Here is a 23,156-nt window from a genome sequence, read left to right as displayed (position 1 = left end):
CCAACATGCTTGCTAGGGCCTCTATCTGCTCGGCCTGCAAGCGGCCAGTGCCATTACGGCTCTGGAGACAGCCGCAGATGCAATATTTGCACGCAACGCCGGCATTGGAGCTCCCTCGCCGGAAAGATTTCTTCTCTTCCAATGCGCACCTGTCGCAAAAACAGCCCAGTAAGGAAGATGGAGTTGAAAATTTGGAGTCACAAAAACAACGCAGGCGTGCAACGAGATCGCCAGCGGCTCCAACATCTCTTCGCCGTGTTGCAGTGGAGGCACAAAGATCAAAAGAGGGATCTGCTTCCAAAGCTCAACTTAGGGAACAGGGTATTGACCAAACCAAGGTAAGGTCGCAAATAAAAATTTCAAGAATTTAACTGACTCGGGGGCTTTCAGATAGTAACCGCCTACGCCGTTGCCGAGCAATTTGACATACGCAAAGTCCGAGACATTTTACAAGAAAAAGGATACGAGCCGGATCCGTTAAACACCGGACTCTACCCACAGGTTGTTCATGTACAGATTCCGATCGATTCAATAAGACGCGTTGGAAATCCTTCAACAGCAGATCTTTCGTCCGACGAAGTAGGCGACATCTTTGTCTTCCCATCCGGCACAGTTGTGGCATGGGCCCTGCCCGAAGGATTCACTTCATTCCTAGCGACAAGAACCCTTCTCCCGGCCGCCGAGGGCGCCCATGTGGATGACTTGGAAACTGAAGACCTCGAGTTCGTGGAGGATCCTAGGCGGGAGAATAGCAGCATCAAGGGCGATACCATTATTCTAGGCACCAAGTCTGGAAGTCCCGGCCCCGAAGTCCCGATCTCACAACAACAATCCATTGATACTGTCTTGACCAAAGTTGCCTTCTCGTCTGGCCTGGCTCGCAGTACGAAATTGGCCGTTCTTGAAACTCTCTTGTCGAACTATTTTGAGTCGACCCGCACCATCCCCACTCTTCTATCCAAGGGCTCTCGTCTGCCATATACCCGGGATTTCATTCTCCGCAAGACCGGTCAACTACTCAGTGTACGCGCACAATTGAATCTATACTCTGAGCTTACCGACTCTCTTCCTGATCTCTTTTGGGACAGTCGGCATGAGCTCGGGTTGGAGGGGTACTATGAACAAGTGGGTCGAGCCCTTGATGTAGGCATTCGCATCAAACTCTTGAATGAGAAAATGGACTATGCTCAGGAGATCGCCAGTGTACTACGCGAGCGTCTTAGTGAAACCCACGGCCTCCGACTTGAGTGGATCATTATTCTTCTTATCGCCGTCGAGGTTGGCTTTGAGGTCCTTCGACTATGGAAGGAGAGGGTACACGAGCAAGAGGAACAAGAAAAGGCACGCAAACAAGAGACTTCGGTCATCTGAGATGAAAAGTATGAATGTAACATAGATGCAATGACTATATCAGCAGCAGCACAAAATAAGATACCCCTTCACTCTTTCTCCTTTGAGCTTATGACTCGTGATGCTTATCGGATCCACATGTAACTACGTCAGATGATCGTCTTAGTCATCTGCAGCGATAAGAACCCCAGAACCCCAACCTTCGCTGCTGCTTGGAACTCTATTTGATTGACCTGCAAGGTACCTGTCTAGGTACTAAATCCCTGTCTTCACAATCCACTTATCTATCCAAGCTTCGCTGGTCGAAGTTCTTCCCGTCTCAACTTCATCCCATCATGTGGGGCTCATCGCAACAAGTCTTGGGGTTCCCGGGGCCCCAGAAGATCCTCAAAACAATAGGCTCGTTCTGGCTGTCCACAACGGCGGATGAAAGGGCCCCGGGGATCTCGCGATCTTGCCCTCGATCGGAAGTCAGTTGCCAAGCCAAGTACAATGGCCAAGATACCTGTTGCTTCAACTATCCGGGTGGCCAAATGCTAGCAACCCAGTTCTGGGACGCAGACCCCGCAGTCGGTCCCGATGACTCTTGGACCATTCACGGGCTTTGGTAAGAGAACAATGACCCCGCCTGTGAAGGCCATAGCAGGATGGAACATAAGTTGTCGATTTGAAACCTAGAAAGACTGACTTTCAAAAGGCCCGATCATTGTGACGGCGGGTTCGACCAATTCTGCGATTCCAAGCGAAAGTACAGCAACATCTCACTGATCTTGGTTGATTCTGGTCGTGGCGACCTACTCGAATATATGAGCGAATACTGGAAGGACTTCCGTGGGGACGACATTAACCTGTGGCAACATGAGTGGAACAAACACGGTACCTGCGTCAGCACTCTTGAGCCTGATTGCTACGATGACTATCTCCCACAGCAAGAAGTAGTAGACTACTTCGATAAAGCAGTGGAGATTTACCAACAAAGGCCGTCATACAAGGTTTGTGCCATCCGTCTGTCACATACATGCACAATTCCTCCATCGTTGAAGCTCCGTTCCTGACTCCTTTCTAGTTCTTGGCCGACGCGGGTATTGTCCCATCAAACCGCGAAACCTACGCGCTGGAAGATATCGAAAACGCACTCGAGCGTGGACACGGTGCACCAGTTACAGTTCACTGTCGTCGTGGCGTCTTCAACGAAATTTGGTACCATTTCAACATCGCTGGTAGCCTGCAAGGTGGAAAATTCATCACTGCGGATCCTGGTACGTTCAATTAGTCCGGTGAAAAAGCTCACCAGTGGCCAAGATCACGAATCTAACTGTAAGACAGATGGTCAGAAATCAAACTGCCCCGCTCGGGGTATCCACTATCCGCTGAAGCGGCCCCAGAAGGATCCATCCAAGACCACCACCACCCATGGATCGAAGCCGACGGACCCAGGAACTCCATTCGCCGGTAGGGGAAACCTAATGGTATCAACTCAGAATCAGAAACGCGGCTGCATCATCAGCTATGGAACATGGTATCAGTCTGGGTCTTGCGCTACTTTTCGAGCGGAGAAGAAATCAGGTTCGTGATAATTATGCATTGCTTAGTAGCATGTTTTATAAATAGTGTTGGTACTGATTTTGCCTTTCTAGATGATACCTTCACTCTGAGATCAAGCAAGGGACCATGCTCCTTCGACAAGGGTGCCTTCAGTTGTGGTAATCATGTTGATACCCCCAGCCGCTTTACGGTATGAATTCTGCCATTGAATTTGATGCTTGAGCTCATTGTTCTAACTTTCTTCTTTGCTTAGAGCAAAGGCGACAAGCTCTCGTACGAGGGAAACACGGTCTTCTACGCCGACAAGCCGCCCGCGGGCTGGACGCAAAGCACCGTCTACTCCGACCAGGAAGGGCACCCCATTGAACTTGATATCTCGTGGAAAGCGTAAGAGTCAAGCTGAAGCCATGTGTGTCATGCCAATGAAGGGAACCATGTAGTTTGGTCATCATTCATCTCTCTTGTTATCATCATGTTTTAATTATATTCTTATATAACGGCGACTAGAAACACATACATACTCAGGAGCCTCGGATTGATATCGGTTCAAATGTTGGTAGAATTTATTTTTCGTTATATTGACATCAATAGAAATTGGAAGGTGACTGTACCTCAAGAATGTCACAGTATCGATCTCAGACACGATCATACACCCAGACTAATACATGGACAACAATAAATCATACATAGTAAATCCGAAGGGGAGAAGGAGAAGCCAGGACACTGTCCATCATCAAAGATCTCAAGGTACTTCCCGAGATAGAAAGGATTGGATGGGAAGTAGCTAGCTAGAGATGATCAATTCCGAAACTCATGAGATATACGTCACAAAAGAGGTAGGTGAATTAGGGGAAATTCGCCAAAGAAATAAAAATGCATGCCATCGGCATGGATCCCTCAAGTATATCAAGGGGATCTGTTCAAAAAAGACAAACGAAAAACATCAAAACATGAGACATGAAGATTCAATCGAGCCAACCCAAAAATGGTACACAACTCAACAAAAAAATATATGATAAGAGAAAAGAGAAGAACAGGTGGTAAAGCAGGAAACATAGGGGAAACAATGGCCAGAACACCATTAATCCCAGAGCCCCCCGAAGGCTGATAAGTCATGTGCGCTAATAGAAATGAAGAAAGAAGAAAACTCATGTCCAGTGAAAAAAAGACCCGAGTCGCTCAAGCCAAAAAGAAGGGAAGGATATAGTATGTGAACGCCCGTGGTTTGTCGTGGTGTCATGAGAGTGTATACAAGCTGGTCTCATTTCGTATCGTTGCAGTTGTGTCGCGCGTTAAGGGAAGAAGGAGAGGTGCACGCCGTCTATGTCATGCTTTTCAAAAGGTGGAAGAAAACGCCATTGTCGTGCGAGATATGGCACTCGCGTAGTGGTGGTACAGTCAAGTCAGATGGATATGCTCGAATGACGACTCATGGGTCGACCAAGAACTCGCTGGAAAGCGAATCGATTTGGTCACGATAGGAGTCCATTTCGAGAGCGCTGAAACTGGAGATGGTCTTATCGGGAACATCGGAGTAAATCCCGGAGGCGAGGCCAAATTCTGTGGGGTCCATGTAGGCATAGCTGCTTGGGAGGTTGGAATAGGATTGATGATCGATGGATCCAAACTCCTCCATGTTCTTGAACTCTTCTTGTAGTCGCTCGAGCCGCTCGGTGGGGTCCTGAGAGATAAAGACATCGATCTCTGAGCCCACGGTAGATCCTGCTAAGGTTGGTGCAGTATGCGGTGATGACATATCGTAGGGAGAAAGAGCAGGGTCACTATACAAGCAATCCTGAGAAGAGGCAGAGTTGTGGGCATCGAATTGTTCCATAGCGCGAGCATATCGGTTGTGGGCCATCTGAGGGGGCGACAAGGGCAAGGGAAGGATGTCGTCCTCGAACTGTTGGTGGTTCATGGGGATACTTGACGGGATCGGCGACTCGTGGTCAGCGCCACCACCGGGGGATGTAGGCGGGGTAAAAGATGACATAGACGTAGACGGGGCATAGTTGGGGGAGTTAAACATTGGCTGTTCGTGGGGCATATTGGTCTCAATCTTCATGGGCATAACGGGGACGGAAATGTCGGCAACGCGTTGACGGGTACGGGTAGACTTGATCTGACGGGTCTCAATATCGGGACGGCTCTTCTTCGGTGGGCGGCCACGCTTGGTGGTCTTCGGGACAAATCCAGTGAAGCCTCCAACGCACATATCACGTTGGCGGTGTCGGGTGAGGGCATCTTGACGGGCAAAGCTAGCACCACAAGCACAGGCGAAAGGCTTCTTTCCGGAATGAGTCTTCAGGTGGCGCTTGAGGTCATGTCCACGGACGAAGTCTTTTCCACATCGGTCGCATACATACTGGCGGTCATTGAGGTGGGTCTGAACATGGGACTTGATGTTCTCTTTGCGACCGAAGCGACAGTGACAGCCAGAGAATGTGCAAACCCACTTGTTGTCTTTTGGGTCGGGGCCGGAAATGTATTGGGCGATTTCATCACTGGAAACTGAACTTTCTTTCACGGATGCTTTCACTCGGGCATCAAGGTCGATTTCGTTCACGGGCTCGGCTTGCATATCTTCCTCAGACTCATCACTTGATGAAGCGGAAGAGACGGAGCGTTGGCGCTTTTTTGTCGAGGAGCTAGCCTTGTATGGCGTCACACCACAAGAGCCCGGTGAAGGCATAGCAGCTAGCTCGGCGAAGTCGGCAACAGAAGTTGCAGGCGATGGCATTTGAGTCAGGTGGACATGGTGTGATCCAGGTACTCCTTGGAGAGACTGGGTTCTTTGCATTTCAACAGTAACATTTGGGCGGGGGAAAGAAAAACTCTGGGGCTTAGTAGGGGTCTGGTCATTGGTATACATAGATAAATCAAAAGAACCCTTCATGGGGGTGGCATCGGGAGTAAGGGGGGAAGTATCTATAAGAATAGTCAGTATCTTTTGCGTAGCTTGGTTATTGGTTTATGGTTTAAATCATACAGGAAAGGTAAGGGTTGATCTTGGGGGAAATAGTCTCTGGTTGAACAGAGAGCTGATGCATAGTTCGGTCGTAGCCATGAACTTGATCTTTATGCATCATTGACTGCAATTGCTGAGGAAATAGCTCCTCCCAACGCTTCTGCTCACGGGGTTGAGGATGCTGTTGACGCTCCTCTGGAATCCGGTGCATTATGTTTTTCGAAGCAGGATTGGAGTTTGGGTTGTCACTTGCAGATCGTGCAAGAGCGGGAGCCATTGAAGTCGTAAATGTAGCAGCGCTACCAGCTGTGTACATGTCGTGCAGCTCTTCCGGGTTCCACATGTATGCGGTCTGGTATTGTTCTGGTTGCATACAGTGGCCCGATGGGATGAATCGCTGATCATGTTGAGGCGAAGGTGCCAATTGCTGAGTAGACATTGCTTGCTGTGAGAAACCTGCTTTTTCGTTATAAAAGTCTCGAAGTTGAGTGACCTTGTTTGTCGCACTTCGTCGACCGAGACCGGATTGTGGGCCAAAGGAGCCATAGTCGACGGTCTGGCCACGACGATGTGTTCGGCGGGGTGGCATATTAGCCATCACGGGTCGAGTAGCTTCGAAACCGGGAGTTGATATTTGGCGACGGTGACCGTGAGATAATGTGGATGAGGGGGAGATCATAGCTGCCCGGCCGCTCGAATTTCACAGTTCCTGTCACGGTGTTAGTCTGTGAACACTAATAAAATGCAAGCGCAAAAAAAAGAAAACGAGAAGAAAGTGGTCTAGAGCCTCAACAAGCTAGCAATGGAGCGTTGATAAGAGTCCTGGGTTGATTATGTATGAAGTTCAATCACCGTCCCACCACAGGAAGATAGATATAAAAGGTCACACGAAGAAGAAGTAGAAAACTGGAGACAGTTAAGGTAGAAATCGAACCCAATAAAAGACCTTTGAAGCGGGCCAGAAGAGTTGAAGATCTATCAATCCAGCCCACGGTTCAGCATCAACAAGCCGGGTTGGCATAGCAACGCGCCGTGTCGGGAGTCTGGGAAACCAGATGTGACCAACTGTGACGAGCATGGGCCCACTCCCCGCCCTGCGGATCCTGCATCTTTTGTTAGATTCATTTAGGCATTATCGACCGAGATCCCATCTATACATGATTTTTTCGTCTTCTATTCTATATCCAACCCTGACTTCTAACTTCCTAACTTCCTCTCTGCAAGGGCCCGTATTTCCGCTGCGAGGAGGACCGGCTTCACCTCTTGTCCCTAGTGAAGGGGTTGACCCTGCCGCCGTCGCCATGGGAATGTTCCTTGATCAGGCAACTCTTATAGTCGATCAGATCTTGCTCAGCTGGGGCCGGGAAAAGCTCTTGCTGATGCCCAACGATGTCATTTGCCGCCTGAGGCCATAATATTCCCGTAAATATATCATGTGATCCTTATCGATAAGACTTGGCGGTAAAAGTGTTCTTCCGCCTTATTCTGCACTAGTCCTAAAAAAGGGTGTGGAGCAGTCATGTGATCGCACAACGATTTTAATCATCAACCGAGTCCCACCCACATTGAATTTCTTCTCTTCGTCAAGGTTAAGGAAGACAACTTGTCGAGGTAAGTTGATGAACCCGCCAGTATAAGGATTTCAGTGTTCAAATCAAGATGTAGCGATTTGCGCACACTTGCTTGGAAGCCACTGCCTTGACTGCGCACACCACAATCAAAATCAAATCTTGAAGCCTGAAACTAACCGCATCGCAGGCCTTCATCATGCAGATCTTCGTTAAGACCCTCACGGGCAAGACCATCACCCTCGAGGTTGAGTCCTCTGACACCATTGACAATGTCAAGTCCAAGATCCAGGGTACGAATCGCATTCCCAATACCATCCATGCGACAAGATCGTCGTGAACTACGATGAAAAGAAAGAGAGGGGAAAAAAACTAACACCCCGCTTTTACAGACAAGGAGGGCATTCCCCCAGACCAGCAGCGTCTGATCTTCGCCGGCAAGCAGCTCGAGGACGGCCGTACTCTTTCTGACTACAACATCCAGAAGGAGTCCACCCTTCACCTCGTCCTCCGCCTGCGTGGTGGTGGTAAGAAGCGCAAGAAGAAGGTGTACACCACCCCCAAGAAGATCAAGCACAAGCACAAGAAGACCAAGCTCGCCATCCTTAAGTACTACAAGGTTGACGGTGATGGAAAAATTGAGCGTCTCCGCCGCGAGTGCCCCGCTCCCGAGGTATGTTTCCACTGATTTGCCACTCATCAAAACGAGTCATAGACTAACTTTCTTTCTTTCTAGTGTGGTGCCGGTGTCTTCATGGCTGCCATGCACAACCGCCAGTACTGCGGAAAGTGCCACCTGACCTACGTCTTCGACGAGTCCAAGTAAATGGACTTAGTCTGCCCGGGCCTTGTACGTTGATTTCGAGCCATGCTAGGATGAAATTATGATTTCCGGTAGATAGTGGTTAGGCACTTTTGTGTCAATACTACAAATAAAAACAAATTTTACAAAAATTTAGGCTCTGCCAATCTTGATGACATGTTGTAGAGATCAAGTTAAAGCGTACGCATAATATTCATACTCTGGGTGGTAATAACACATATGTTGCGGTGTTGAAAACAAACATGCAAATCAAACTCCCAACTGGCTCAAATGATCCGATTCTCTCAGTTCATGCCGCTTCTCAGGTTGTCATACTTACTCTCGGGGTAGTCAAGCACATTGTCCGATTGCTCCAAGGCGCCAGTTCCACCAAGGCCATCGACAAACGTTCCAATCAAGCTCCCATCCGCAGCACTCGCGGCTTTCCCACCCTTGTCAGAGCTACTCTCCCACCACATCCCACCACCAAGCTGGTTCTGCTTCACATAGTCGGCCTTTCGGCTGCTCGTCGATGGGTCGTCGTAGGACACCATCGTGCGCGATCCCGCATCATAGCACCACGAGGCCCCGATACCCTGAACAAGCAGCTCCTGCGATCCAGGTCGTGGTAAAGATTTATAGTCCCAAACACCTTTCTCCCAGCTTCCCTCGCCCACGCCGCTGAATGGCTTGCCCGGTCCGTCGGTGTCGGTGAACGCACGGCCATACAGTGGCATACCTAGTACCATCTTGGAACGAGAGACGCCGGAGTTGACGTAGTGATCAATTGCAGTCTGGGTGGAGAATGGTGTTGAGCCTGGGTTGTCCCCAGATGGGTAGAGGTTTGATTGGTGGCCGGCGAGTGTGTCCCAACTGCCGGCATAGTCGTATGCCATGAGGTTATAGAAATCTAGGTATCGATCCATATCGGATAACTTCAGGCGGTTGAAGTTGGCAGGGCCTGCGGGACAGGCGATTGTCAGGTAGAATTTGCGGTTTGGACCCGCGGCTTGGTCAAGGTGCTTTGTTATTGTGTCAGCGGTGTATGGTATCGAAGGGACATCTGAAAGTAATATGAGACATACCTGTCGACAGGCCTGGAGTAAGTCAACCATGTTTTGGGCTTCGCCATCATCTGGGTATTTATCGTCAGTTTCGTGCACATGTAGGTATGGCAAGCGCTAGCGGGTCTCACTTTGAGGATATTCCCAATCAATATCGATTCCTGCAGTGGTGGTTAATGGTTTTTGGTCTTGCTTTTAACTTTGACGACACAACATACCATCGAATCCCAAGTCTAGGACAAGTCGGGTCGCCGACTCGGCAAACTTGTTACGTCCTTCAGCAGAGCTGGCAGGTTGAGCGAAGTTGGAAGAGTAAGTCCAGCCACCGATGGACAGTAAGACCTTCAGCTTGCGGTTCTGCTTCTTGAGGAGATAGAGTTGCTTGACGCATCCGTAAACATTGTTGCCCGAATCATTCCATGAGTCGCTGGGGTAGTGCTTTTCGACATCAGACCAGCTATCGGTCATGAATCTATATCACAAGTAATTTAGCATCAAGTGCACCAGGAATGGAGAATGTGGAAGATGGTATAGGAGGTACACATACACTTCACCGGAGTCCGGCTTGATATTGGCGAACGCATATAGGACATGGGTCAATTTGTCTGCAGGCAGGTCCTGCGGGTTGTGGTTGCGACCATAGATGGCCTGCGAATAGTCAGATACAAGATCATGGAGAGCACAATCTCCATATGGTACTAGGATATGTAGGATCCTAGAAATGAAGCCTCGGTTCGATGGGTGTACATACCCAATTGACAAAGTAAGCAACGGATCTCATGTTTGCTGCAGGCGGGGTAGTACGAGTGAGGTGAGAATATTGCACAAGGGCAGCCACGAGGACCACAAACGCGGCAAGATATACAACGGGGGAATGACGCAAAGCCACACTTTTGGAACTGTGATTAATAAGTAACCACGAAAAATTCAATTGTTTTCAGACGATCTTGATCTTTTCTCAGGATAAAAGAATGGACAGGGTACCTAACGTCGCAGCCTAACTATTAGTGGATTCTTGTACCTGGCGGGTTATAAATAACAACGCCACCAAATGGAGCAGGGTCCTGTGGCTGTGCTTGTATGTGGCTGCGTAAAGGGACTCCGTACCTGTGGCTGAATATGTAACGATTTGAACTTTCCAAGTTTCACCAAAGGCTGTGCACCGTTTATCAAGAAATATAGAATGGGCCTCGAGCTGCAAGTTAAAAAAAACATCTTGGAGTAGAAATCAAGTCCCTTTTTATACTGATTCCATTGCACAATCGAGAACTATGCATCTATGCATCATGACTTCAATCCATCATGGCATCTGTGAAACCTGAGGCACCACATGCAGTCATGCTGCTATCCAATATTTTCAACTATTGACTTGACTGGATCTTCTCAACATATGCCTCATTCTGCACTTGATAAACAGGTCATCTACGGATCCTTCCTGACCCATGGCAGGGATAAAAAACGAAGCCAGATGGTGTTGACCGATAACTCTCTTTCTAGATCCAGTAAGATAGACCCGGAGATAAGGACATATGTCGCAGTCATGGGAGCTTTGTTTATTTAGGTGTGAAGGGTGATTTGGTTTGAAGTTACACAAAAACGATGAAAATTCCGGGGTGCCCACTAGTAAGTGCTAATACATATGAAGCATTTCAGGGTCCCTGTAGAGTGGTTTGGAACAAGATGCTGCCAAACTGGGTTATTCGCCTGAGCAATAGGTCAAGGGGGTGGAAATAAGGAGCAAGGTGCATACATTAAGTGCTCTCTAGGTCGTATTAAGTTACAGATAGTAGGCCATCTATTTATCTTGTTTCTTAAAGGTTCCAAGGTTCAGGCAGGTTATATAACATTCGAATTGCCTGGGTTTCTCTTTTTAAGGGGAAGATTAAGGATCTAATAATGAGTTGACAACAGAAAAATGCAGAAAAGGAAACGACCTTGAGGAAATAAAACAAAAAAGTGACATGGGTGGAGAAGAGGGGGGGGGGAAAAGAAAATGCAAAAAGAGAAGGTCCCTGCCGGGGTCGAACCGGCGATCTTTCGGATCAAAACCGAACGGAGTAACCGCTGTCCCAAGGGACCTTGTTGAGATTTGTAAGCCTATTTGTGACCTATAACATACTGATCTTTAATTCCCGACGTACCCCTGTGCATCCATGTCAAAAACATTCAAAAGCTTGGGCCACACAATGGATTGTCCTAGAGCTATTCTTCAATTTGCGAGCCCCGAGGGCCTCGTTTGAACCTTGCACATGTGAGGCGTTTATTCGATATCTGTGCACATGTGGACTACCTCTATCACTGTTCTGTGTATGTTGGACTTACATAGTAGAGGCTTTATCCAATGTTCGATGTGTAAACATGCCTGAACAAATATATAACTATATCAACCTTTCAAATGTTTGGTACATCAACCCGTCAACTGTACTAGTACGAGTTGACTCATTGCACATATGATGTCGGGAGCAATCGATATTGACATTTCGATTGAATGGAAACACATAAAGTCAGATGCTATGGAGAAAGGATCCCAAAATTGGAAAAACACGAGTCATGCAGATACCCGGGCACACATGGCACCAGAGCACGACCCGGATAGAGTAAAGCGAAAACAGAGCAACAGTCCATACTCAGGAAAAATAAAATACCAAAAGCCCCCCACTATCCGATGGGCCGATCTTGCAGGGAACATTTGAAGACCTCAGGCAGCTGAAACCAAGACTAGTTCAATCCAGTTCCGTCAGTATCGACTTGGTACAAAGAAGGTTACTAGTATATTAAGATTAATGAACATTTTTATTTTATTTTAGAAGAGTATGAAAAGAAGAACCGGAATTTTCTTGTAAAATTAACACAATGCAGATGCAGATGCAGATTTTTTTTTTTTTCCAAAAAACCAACACCAGCTGAACCTCAGCCGACACGCGCCCGATCTGACCACCGATTGGCATAGCCCTCGCCAGACTAACGCCTTAGCCTCGGATCCACTCAGATCCCATCCAATTTTTGTCCATTTTTTATCATGAACGCACCAGTCATACTAGCAACGTACATAGGGGAGCGAGAGCGCCAAAACGGTTCGGAATGATTCTATATCCGCCACTATGGATCTTTTCTGCTTTTTCTACTTCTAGATCTGTACATATTGCCCATGTGCTTATTCGTGCAGATGGTTCCATAGTACTTACCCCAACACTCAACTTAATTTGACTCAACGATTTGTTTGTATACTAACAGGACAAGTATCAGCGGCAATAGTCATAAGAAGATCAATTAGCTATTAATTACATCCAAGGAAACTGCATTGATGGCGTCTATAGCCATAAACTCACATTCTAGATACCTCGCACGGAAATACCGAATACAGTAGTATTATTGTAGCATGCACAGCCATTGCTCCATAGTTATACAGAGCTACGTACTGATTATACACCTATCCATACTGAGTCATGCGAAGCGCCCACGTAACCAACGTTACCAAGTATCAGCTTGAAAACGTGGCTGGTCCCTGATCCACCGCGGGAGCCGCTTGACACCTTCCATCAGCACCTTCCATGAATTCTTTATCCGTTCGATCCGTTAGTGCCATGTTTCATCACGTCACAGACCTTCCAAGGCTAGTGCAGATTTCTCAGCTGGCATTGTCTGCCTCGCGGCCCAGGTGTCCGAACCCCCGCCTGTGCGGGCAACCCAATGCCCAATCGTATCGCCCAGACAAGGGTTACAGGTGCCGTGGTGGATACATATGGGGGCCCCTAGCTTTCAGTGGGGGTGAACTTGCAGGCGTCTCCGAACCTTTGATACTTAGTAGATCTGTAGGATGCACTGGAAATTCCTAAAGTTTCAATTTCAATTTATTTTGTGTTTTAGAGCTGTGAGTTTGTGAATTCAGTGTTTGTGGACACGTATCAATCCCTATGCCCTATTACTGGTACTAGTAGGCACTTGGTGCTGTAGTCCGACGGGTCTAGCTCGTAACTGTGGAGACTGGAATAACGGGCTGATGATGCCTGAGTCCCCGATGGAGTTGAAGAATCTACATGGCTCCATAGTGGGGGTTTCCATTCTCTGCATGTTACAATAGTTAGTCAGTTCCACGGATGTTTCCACTTTGTTTATTTTTATGAAGAATTGGAGTTTTCGGTGTCGGCGTCTCCGTTGGGCTGTTGCAGAGGTTAGCAGTGTATGATATTTCGTGAAATTAAGATTGGGGATGTTTCCAAGCTTAGAAAAATTAGACTTGTTCATTGTTGGCCATTAGCTGGGGGGATTTCCGATGCAATATTCTCGTTTATTCCTAATATATGCATTGAAGCCTAAATTTCAAAGGTAACATTTGGATGAACGCCCGTAAATGAACAATGAAACCAACCATCACATAAACCATATCAAATAGTCACGTTCTCAAAAAAAAAGATAGCAAATTTATAAAAACTCAAAAAACAAGAGGGGATATCTTCGCCATGCTCAAGAAACATCGATCTACCCAATCTCTCCTTTTTTTGGTATGTGTCACTTTTGTTTTGTGCCGTAAATCCCAGCTAGAGCACAGCGACCCGCGCTGTATCCGCCGGAGAGAAAGAAAAAGAAAAAGAAAAAGAAAAAAGACAAAGGAAAAAAAAATCAGAAAAGAAAAACCAGAAAGCAATCACGCATATCTTTCATACCCATCCATGGATGGGCCCCTAATAGAAACACTTCTCAGTCTAGAGAATTAGTTGGTCTCCCCTCAGACCCGATGGCTGACACTCGATGCGTCATCATAATCATATTCATAGTTGTAATCGTAGTCATCGGCATGGGCATGAGAATCACCGCCCAATCCAGCGGCGAATAACATCCAAAGATGGATCATCATCGAGCCAGTGGCCTGCCCGTGTGTCCGCGGCTCGAAGGTCAGCGACAACATGCTGGTCAGTGACGCGCGCCAGATCCTGCACCAGGGAGGCGTTGAGGGCCTTTAGGGCGGCGGAAGTTGCTGAGCTTGGGCGTCCACCGCGGAGAGTGTTTGCGCGGGTAATGGCCCATCGTCGAGCGGCGGCGGCTCGAAGGTAGATCTTGTGTGCTTGGAATCGGCGAGCGGCGCTATCGATGATGACTCTGATACATAACATATGTTAGAGAATTGATAATTCATAGATCCAAAAGTTGTTTGGCTTTGTTTTGTATCATTGTGAAGAGGGACAATTGATTACCTTTGTAGTTCTACCATCTCTGTGTGGGCACTGCCCTGGCCTGTTACCGGGCATGGGTGGTAGTTGGCGGACATTAAGCGCTGAGCAGCGGAATGGCATTCGCGGAGCACGGTATAGCCTTCTTCATATTGATCATCTGGGTGTGCGTCGGCGCTTTGCTGGGAGATATGCATCAGGAGAGTACGGTAGTCATTGATGAGCTCGGCCACTCGCACTGCGCGAGCTTGGTTGACTAATTGTTTCATTGAATATCAGCATCGTGATCAAGATCAAGATCACCGGAACCGATTGGATCGAAGTGATGGGTACTTACGTCCGTCGGACATTGTAATTTTTGGGAGTATTGTTGTCGTCGTTTATTATAAGTAATAGTAGACGTAGATGGGGATCTACAGTGGCCAAGACGAGAGAGAACGTCACTCAGTGAACGTCCCAAGAAGAGAAGGCAAATAAGAGAAGAATGAATGTATAAGAAAGCAAAGTCAATGGCTTCGATGGGTCAATGGATAGAGATGAGACGAGAAATCCAAGTCCTTTATAGGAAATGTAAGGAGAGACATCGTCATTCGTTCTGGATACCCCATATCAGTCCAACGGGGCCAGTTCCACAATGTCAAAAAGCAATAATCGTGAATATCCCAAAAGAGGATAATCATAAAAAAAGGAAGTTATCCATGGAGACGAACTTCAGGGGAGGACCATCTAACAGAGCAGCTGCACCAATAGACGGTGAGGAATGCAAAATTAGAAAACTCGGGAGTCAAGTACAGCTGGGATGCAGGTGGGGCCACTATAGCTCCCGAGAAACCGTCTAACGGCAGGGGAGAAGAACAGGGACCCATGCAGACTAAAGAGAGACTAAGAAACTAAAACGTTGATGGGCTGTAACATAGAACAAGAAAAGAAACAATAAAATACGAAATCCATGCTCCTCCACCGAGCACGACCATTGTGGAGCGAGTGAGATTAAGTTCCTGAGCGATGTGCGATTCCAAGGAAACGTTCGTTGATTGGCTTAAGCGGATTGCGAACTACTTTGGTTTTCGGTACATCCGTTCATACATCCTCATACATAATTGTGAATTGTTACAAGTGAAAAATAGGCCACGAACCCATCACGAAAAAAAAAACAAGGCATCTGTTTCAAACGCACATTATCTCGAACACTGAAATCCTGGAATAGCCATGACTCAATCAGCAGAATGCATCAAGTTCAGCTATGATTGAGGGCCGTTCCAAGCCCAATCCAAGCCCTCTACAAGCCCCTACAAGCCACGGCCATGGCCGAGCCACATGTGGCGTCGACACAACAGCTGAGAAAGCTGAGTCAATCAGAAACCGTTCCAATACCCCCCCCCTTACCTTGCATTATGGTGGAAAATCCTGTATCGTCAGAAATAATACTCATCCTTATACATTATACCTTACTATCCACTATGTGATTTATCATAACAGCAAAGTGGCAAGAAGTTTCTCCCAGATTTTCAGGTCGTAGCTGGACCCACCTGAAACTGTGATAGAAATCCAAAAGTCCGTTCTTTGACGCGCCAGCCAAGCGCATATATACAACCACTAAGATCTATATCAAGAGTTGTCATAGTAGTCGCAGTACTACTGGTACAGAAGGGAATATCCTGGTAGTGTGTTGTTCAAGCCTTGCAGAAAACCATCCATCCCCAAAAAAGAATATGACAGACAAAAGAAAAAAGATGAAAAAAAAAAAAGAAATGAAAAAAGAAAATAAAAAAAGTTCAATGGAGTAATTTCATTCGTCGTTCTTTCTAAAATAGAAATTGAATATCACAAATATCACACCCTGATCCTCGGACATCTTCGGGCTCAATCATCATACTACCCCAACCTTCCCAATCAACACTCTCTCTTGAAATTCTGCAATTGGTCGGGTTTAGTCCTTCTCTGCAATGGCCTGCAGCCGTTCATCAATCTCTTCCTCTGTTAGAGCCCGGAAGGCTGTGGTTGTACCCTGGCCATCCGCCGCGGGACCGCCGACAATTCCAACCTCCAGCTCATGCTTCTTGAAGTCAACACTCAGCACATTGCTGAGCGCAGTAATACCCAGCTCCACCACTTCCTCCCAGGTGCCTGGGGCTGCATCCTTGTTCTTCAGCTTCTTCTCCAGGTGGTTCAACGCCTCCTGTTGCTTGGGACCAGACGCAGTCGCCTTGTATCCAACAAAGTAACCGGCTGGATCACACTTGTAGAGCTGCGGGCCATTCTCATCATCAACGGAGATCAAGGTCGTAGCCACACCGAGTGGGCGCATGTAAGCCTGGATAAAGGGTAAAAAAGAAAGGTTAGTAACGTTTCGATGAGAGGGACAGAGACAGGGAGAGGGAGAGGGAGAGGGTGGGAGAGAAAGGCGAAAAGAGACGGAAATAGGAACGTACTCGTTGTGTGTAGACCTGGTTGATATTCGCCAATCGCTTCGCAAGAACGTCACAGGGCATCTCATATCCGAACTTGTACCGGAACTCGGCAGCCTCTCCACGGGCACGGTCAACGGACGCCCGAGCATCTGCTATGGAGCCGGTCATGACGCAGCCCACTGAGGGCGAGATCTTGAAGACATGTGAAACAGAGGATGGGTCGATGAGTTTATCCTGGGGACCGGGGGGATCAGCTTCTTTACTTGTGCGGATGGATCAGATCAGGTGCGGCGGCTTACAGCAACTTTCTTCTGGGACAGCACGACGGCACAGTCCTTTCCTCTCACACCGATAGAGGTGATGTTAGCAGAGGTGATAGCCTTGAATGCATATTCTAGAGCGCAGATCGATTGTTAGTGGTCCGTGGGTATGATGACGGGGGAAAGCTTCGGTGATTTCGCGGGGGACGAGCGAGCCCCCGGGGCTTTTGGCGAGTGGGATAACGTACCGACTTGGTACAATCGACCCTGGTCGGAGAAGATGGTGATATGTCTATCGTAACCTGCGCTTCCTGATGCGGAGAAGAGGGTTAGTCGGGACTGAGGTCATGGGGTTTGGGATCAGCGCTGGCAGGTTGGGGAAGACATACCAGACATGGCGGCGAAATATGAATTCTTTTATAGCGGTAGAGATGGAAAGAGGAGGGTCGAAATGAAGAGACAGGTGACGAGATGGATGGGGAGTGAATTGACAGTGACGCGTGCCAGCGGTGCCTAAGCTTGAGCGAGAGCTTGAGCTCGAACTCACCGCCTTTATCCAGCCTCCATATTGCTACCGATACCAACAAGTACAGGATAAAACAACAATGGTTTACTTTAATTTTGAGATTGGTGAAACATACTATATTTGAACATTAATTTCCAAGAAATATTAGTATTTAAATTGGGATTCGAGAAATTGCAAGCCATGTCATGGCATTACTAGGCCTGGCATAGAACTTCATGCGGTCAACTGGCGTGTACATAGTAGTCGGACACAAGCACTCCATGGAGGCAAACATCTACTAGTGGAATCAAGAAGCAATTGCAATGGGCCTATCACGTACATTCAAGTTCTTCTTTACATCCTCAGGCATACAGATCACATCCCAGTATTTATCTTTTGATTGATCGCTGTACAAACGGCTGGATATCTTTTCTAGTACATGCCATATAAAACAAAATCACATCCGAAACCCTAGTCGCTATCCTCACTACTCGAGATTTCAATCTCAGCAGTTCTGAGCTTTCGCTTTTGCTTCTTCTTGTTTTTACCTGGGGCTGGTAGCTCAGGTGCGGGTGCCAGCTTCTTTTCCTTTCTCAAAGCAGCCTTCTTCTCCTTCTTCTCCTTCAGGAGTGCTGCAGCTGCCTTGGTCTTGGAAATACCAGTAGGGGCTTCAATCTTTTTCTCGTTGTTACCCGAGTATGGTTGAGATGTGGAGGGTTTGGTAACGGTCATCTTGGGTTGGACCCTAGGTTGGCGCTTGGCGACGGCTGGCTTCTCATCATCACTGTCCGAGCCGGAGCTAGATGTATCGTCACTGTCACTCTCACTGCTCGAGATTTCGACAACAGCAGTACGGTTCTTTCTCTTCTTGTTGACCGGGGCCGGGGCCTCCTCAACAACCTCAACAACCTTGACAGGCATCTTCTTGGGGACAGATGTCGCGATGTCAAATAGCTCATCGCAGACAGCAAAGAAGACAAGCTCTGCGCGCACTCTCTTCTGAAGACGCTTTCTCGCATCCGCCTTCAATTTTTGAACTCCCACAGTGTTCAGCTCTGGGCCGGCACTGGCAAACAAATCCCGAAGCGTATCCAAAGCCTCCTGGAACTTGGGATCCTCCTCTTTTCCGTCCTTCTGCGCGGCCTCAATATCGGCCTTCAGAACCTCGACTGCGCCCTGACTCAATCTCGCCTTTGCCGCATCACCCTTTAGTCCCTTCAGGTATGACAAAAGCGCAATGTTATAGCGAGAAGGAACGTGTTCCTCAGAGTAAAGGTGCTTGAAAAGGTTTGTCTCGCGGTTCTTCTGGAACTTCCACGATGAACGGTCGTGGTGGTAGTGGCTCAGATAGGACATGACAGGTGTTTCATGGAAATGTTGCGTAGCGGCGGAAGATGATGATGGCGCGGAGCTTGAGGAGGAATCCTTGTTCTTCTTTGCCTTCTTATTCTCGCGCTTGCGCTTGCGCATCTCCTCTAACGCCTCCTCATTTTCGGCTTGCAATTGCTGTGCTGGGTCGGTAGTGACTGTGTCGCTGCTGTCAGAATCGGAGTCGGAGTCGGAGTCAGAGTCATTGGCTTCAGCATTTGATGGGGCTTCAGCTTCCGCGTCGGCATCGGCTTCGTTGTCGGCATCGCTATCATCTCCGGACCCGTCTTCAATCTTGGTCCCAGGACCAAACGAGACTCTCTTTTTCTTGTCTTTCTTCTCTTTCTTCTCCTTCTTCTCCTTCTTCTTTTTCTTTGTGGGTTCCTCCGTCACGGCGTCGGCTTCATCTTCGGCCTCGTTGCTATGCCTCCGCTTCTTGCTCTTTGTCACTTCTTCCGATTCCTCGGATGAACTCTTGCGCTTTTTCTTGTCCTTGTCGGCACTCTTCTTTGGTGTAGCTTGTTCGGACATCTGTACGTCTTCGCTGATGCTCTCCTTGAGGTCCTTTGGCTTGGAGGTGGTGTCTTTTGTCTTCGCCATGGTGGGTGGTTTGATGATAGGATCTGCGGCGCAGATACCAAAATAAGGATTCAAATTGAACTTCGCACAATTGAAAAAAACTCAACCGTGAGTATTTGGAGTTTTTCAATGGGCCTCAGGTACTTTTCCGAGAGCCTGATTATTGTGAAGATTGGATTCTACGATGGCTTGAGGCGGAGTTGACTTTTTTTTTCTGCCGGAAGGAAGCTAAAGCGGTCTCTGATAAGATTGCTTAGGGCCTTGGTATAGTTGAAGAGCTCTCGGTACATGTTCTACATGAATGTTCTGGTTTTGATATTCAATATGATTGATTCGTCTCACATTAATATGCCCTCCCACTATTATACTTTTCTCTTACAGGAACGAGTGAGCGTACCCTCATGTTGCAACTCCATTAACGGCTTGTTCCGGGGCATCCTTTCGTTCTCGTCGCATTTCTCGCGGAACGCTGCCATCAGTGCCTGAGCCTGTAGCTTGAGCAGCAGCAGCCTTTCGCTTCGCACGCTCCCTCTCTCTTTCCTTCTCTTTATCCCGCGAACTAGGACCTGGAGCACGTCGTCGTTTTATAGGCTCATAAACATCGTTAAAGTTCATGACAACACCCAAGAAACGCATATCCACATCAGGTTGGTAGGCAAGATCACCAAGCAGGATATTAAGACGCGAGCGGAAATCAGCAGAGAGATCCTTAAGTCTTACACGTAGAGACGAGAGCATGTGCTCGTCAGCTGTAGAATCTTGCGCCGAAAGATTAAATGGAGTATCGAATCCGTCGAGGCCTGAACTAGCAGGTCGAAGATTTGGCGTTGAGGCCATAGATGTGCCACCACGGCTGTTTGTGCGGCGAGGTAAAATATCACGATCTGTGACGCCCCAGCGGCCCTGCGCAGTACGTGTTTCGATTTTCGCATTGAGTTCCTGGCGGCGGGTGAACTCTGCAACGGAGAACGAGTATAGCCCATCAACAGCGTCCTTGTAAGAAAGCATGATCTTGAGGATATGATGGAGTTGGGAAAGGAAGCTTTCTTCGGGTTGCTTGGCGGCATTGGAGGTTGAGGAACCATAGCGTGGAGATGCGGATCCGAGCAGACCCTTGTGTGTGATGGAGTTGAGATATTCTTTGTGCGCCACGATGAGATCATCAAGTGTGCAGTCTGGTTTAGATACGGCTGCCTGCAGCGTATCCCAGCTGGACTCGATAACCTCAAATAAGATATAGTACTGGAGTTGGCAGACGAAGTGAATCATTTCAGCAGTGACACATCGTGCGTGCTTCCAATCCGGCCCAACTTTGTCGTCGACGTGGGCGAGTACACCTCTTGCACCGGTCATACAACGGCGCCAGGTGCTATTGAGGGCGAATTCGACTCGCTTCACGCGCCATAGGAAGTTGAAGACTTTTAGATATTGGGTTGATCCGTACGGTGTAATGACGACGTCCACGGGGGCATCGATCTTATATTCCAGGGTGAAGCAGTCCCAGCCGATCTCACCATGGCTGAGCTCGAGCATGCGTGCGTCTAGCCGGCGAAGAACGTCGGGCGAGTCATATTGCGCATTTGAGGCGCGGATAGCATGTTCCAGCTGTGCAGTCAGGGTATGACGGTACTGTGAGTTTGCAGGTCGGTCCAGATTCGAGGCTAGAGACTCCATCAACAACGCGATAAAGTCACCTTGACCTAAAAGCAAATACTTCTTCAGGGCTTGCAAATGATCAAAGAGCTTGAACTTGTTATCCATGAGGTGAATTAAGCGTGCCATGGTGGTCTTATAAGCTTCATCAATGGATATCTCCAGAGTGGCTGTATCACCATATCTAAGCTCTTTTGAAGCCTCCTTAGAATATGCCTCCACCCATGCGGAATCGCCGCAAGCATATCGGATGAAGTTCAAGGACTTTCCGATCAGGAAGACCTTGTTTGCGAACTCTTGGGTGATGATTGAAGGCAGCATTTTCTCATCTAAGACATATTTGGTTTCCCAAACGCTGGTTGCGATGCGGCGAGGATCCTCATCAGACTTTCCTTTTCCTTCTGCAACGAAGAATTCCTCGTATGGATCAGAGAGTTCACCATCATAGATCCATGATCGAAGCATGTCGTAGAATGGCTGCGTCACATGAACTAGAAGTTTCTCTGCAAATGCGCAGACAAAAGGGTCACCGTGGGACGATGAAAACCCATAAATCAAGGATATCAATTGGCCTCCTTTCTTGTCTAAACTTGGTATTAGCATGGAAATGGCAAGAGCAACACCTTTTTGAATCAGCTAGTACTTACCACGAGACTCCTCTACGATAAGGCTCATCAACCGGAGCGCCATCGTAGCATCCCTTGTCCATACCACACATCGCTTCAGGGTAACTCCGCCCTTCCGAACACTCTTAGGATCATTTGCGTTGCCAATGGCAGTAAGCGCTTGTCTGATTTCCGCTTCTAAAGTAGCGACCAAGCTGAGATAAGAGCGAAGCTCATTGGCAATAGCTGCCCGAAGGCTCTGGTTCACTAACCCACCTTCTGTACTTTCAACAAAGGCTGACAGACCCTTATAAAGAAGACAAGGCTCAGACAACGAGTTGAGCAAAGAAATAATCGGCGCCGGCAAATTGCGCGGCAATTTCAAGACGGAATCTGACTGGAACTGCAAGTTTGTTGAAGATAATCCCTGCAAGTTAAAAGGCAAGTCACGCAATAGTCCATGTTCAAATCCCTCAGGAGCCCGGGGCTCAGATGTAGCCGGCGTTGCTGTAGATGGCCTAGAAGGTCGAGACGCCACGTCCGCACGGTCATCACCCTCGCGATCGGTCCCAGTCGCGTCGAAACTGCTCGCTGCAGCACTACCCCGCTCATCTCGTTCCCAGTCCCGGCGAAGTGAGCTCTGGCGCTCCATTTTAGGCTGCATCTGCACCCGTTGCGGCATCTGCTGCGACGCAGACGAGCTAACAGCAGGACCCTCATCATCCTCCGAGTCAAACGGACGAGAACCAGTACCACGTCTAGGCCGAGTTCCCCGACCCAGCATATTCTGCAAATTTCCATCGTCCATGAGCGGGCTGCGGCTCCGCTCGCCGCCCTGCTCGGCCGCAAACTCTCTCTCGTCGGATAGCTTATAGAGCAGGTACAGGATGCCCCATTTCTGCGAGAGCACGGGCTGCGTCAGGAGCTTGGAGTACATGTTCGAGAACCTGACTGCCAGCTCTGGGCTTGCATTTTCACGCCGCAATTTGCGCTTGATCAGATCTGCGGCGTTGTTGACATTTTCTGCTCCCGCGACGCTCCCCCGACGACCTGATGGAGAGCCACCATCCGCGGGGTTAGATGATGTGTGGGTGTCTATTATGCGCCATGCTCGCTCGAGATATGCGTTGTGCCGGCGTTCTTCCGCAGCGGCGAGCGCTTCGTCGGCGTCGGAGTATTCGTCGTCTTGGATAGCGGTGATTGGGAGCGCGGGGGTAAGAGAGTCGACTAGTTGGGAGAGGGCATCATCGATACGGCGCGGGCGGGTGGGCATCGACATGTTCTGGCCCTTTCCCCGCCGATTGGGGGGT

At 48.4% G+C, this 23,156-nt stretch overlaps 8 protein-coding genes across 8 annotated transcripts; 2 read left to right on the top strand and 6 right to left on the bottom strand.

The window, feature by feature from the left end:
- Positions 1-5: 5 nt before the first annotated feature.
- Positions 6-1,371, top strand: N7466_008696 (RMD1 family protein; the record flags this gene model as incomplete). Its single annotated transcript, XM_057168085.1, has 2 exons — positions 6-338; positions 391-1,371. The coding sequence occupies 2 exons, from the start codon at positions 6-8 to the stop codon at positions 1,369-1,371; spliced, it is 1,314 nt and encodes a 437-aa protein (XP_057018716.1).
- A 314-nt stretch (positions 1,372-1,685) lies between these two features.
- N7466_008695 (T2 family ribonuclease) lies at positions 1,686-3,286 on the top strand (the record flags this gene model as incomplete). Its single annotated transcript, XM_057168084.1, has 6 exons — positions 1,686-1,957; positions 2,048-2,342; positions 2,417-2,609; positions 2,677-2,916; positions 2,988-3,085; positions 3,149-3,286. 6 exons carry the CDS (start codon positions 1,686-1,688, stop codon positions 3,284-3,286), a joined length of 1,236 nt encoding a protein of 411 aa, XP_057018715.1.
- Positions 3,287-4,324: 1,038 nt separating this feature from the next.
- Positions 4,325-6,542, bottom strand: ace2 (putative C2H2 transcription factor (Swi5); the record flags this gene model as incomplete). Its single annotated transcript, XM_057168083.1, has 2 exons — positions 4,325-5,823; positions 5,885-6,542. The coding sequence occupies 2 exons, from the start codon at positions 6,540-6,542 to the stop codon at positions 4,325-4,327; spliced, it is 2,157 nt and encodes a 718-aa protein (XP_057018714.1).
- Positions 6,543-8,538: 1,996 nt separating this feature from the next.
- Positions 8,539-10,078, bottom strand: N7466_008693 (glycoside hydrolase family 18 protein; the record flags this gene model as incomplete). The annotated part of the gene is made up of 6 exons (XM_057168082.1): positions 8,539-9,255; positions 9,319-9,368; positions 9,429-9,458; positions 9,516-9,769; positions 9,845-9,945; positions 10,049-10,078. 6 exons carry the CDS (start codon positions 10,076-10,078, stop codon positions 8,539-8,541), a joined length of 1,182 nt encoding a protein of 393 aa, XP_057018713.1.
- Positions 10,079-14,105: 4,027 nt separating this feature from the next.
- Positions 14,106-14,815, bottom strand: N7466_008692 (uncharacterized protein; the record flags this gene model as incomplete). The annotated part of the gene is made up of 3 exons (XM_057168081.1): positions 14,106-14,394; positions 14,490-14,721; positions 14,803-14,815. 3 exons carry the CDS (start codon positions 14,813-14,815, stop codon positions 14,106-14,108), a joined length of 534 nt encoding a protein of 177 aa, XP_057018712.1.
- Positions 14,816-16,395: 1,580 nt separating this feature from the next.
- prs2 (proteasome core particle subunit alpha 1) lies at positions 16,396-17,532 on the bottom strand (the record flags this gene model as incomplete). Its single annotated transcript, XM_057168080.1, has 5 exons — positions 16,396-16,779; positions 16,898-17,110; positions 17,176-17,270; positions 17,385-17,447; positions 17,526-17,532. 5 exons carry the CDS (start codon positions 17,530-17,532, stop codon positions 16,396-16,398), a joined length of 762 nt encoding a protein of 253 aa, XP_057018711.1.
- A 580-nt stretch (positions 17,533-18,112) lies between these two features.
- On the bottom strand, positions 18,113-19,609 carry N7466_008690 (WKF domain-containing protein; the record flags this gene model as incomplete). Its single annotated transcript, XM_057168079.1, has 1 exon — positions 18,113-19,609. One exon carries the CDS (start codon positions 19,607-19,609, stop codon positions 18,113-18,115), a length of 1,497 nt encoding a protein of 498 aa, XP_057018710.1.
- Positions 19,610-19,987: 378 nt separating this feature from the next.
- On the bottom strand, positions 19,988-23,119 carry N7466_008689 (tubulin gamma complex associated family protein; the record flags this gene model as incomplete). Its single annotated transcript, XM_057168078.1, has 2 exons — positions 19,988-21,825; positions 21,889-23,119. 2 exons carry the CDS (start codon positions 23,117-23,119, stop codon positions 19,988-19,990), a joined length of 3,069 nt encoding a protein of 1,022 aa, XP_057018709.1.
- Positions 23,120-23,156: the final 37 nt, after the last annotated feature.

Source organism: Penicillium verhagenii (genome assembly GCF_028828195.1).
Source record: "Penicillium verhagenii strain IBT 33310 chromosome Unknown utg000008l_segment0_segment0, whole genome shotgun sequence".
Taxonomy (NCBI): Eukaryota; Fungi; Ascomycota; class Eurotiomycetes; order Eurotiales; family Aspergillaceae; genus Penicillium; species Penicillium verhagenii.
This window is presented reverse-complemented; position numbering and strand designations above follow the sequence as displayed.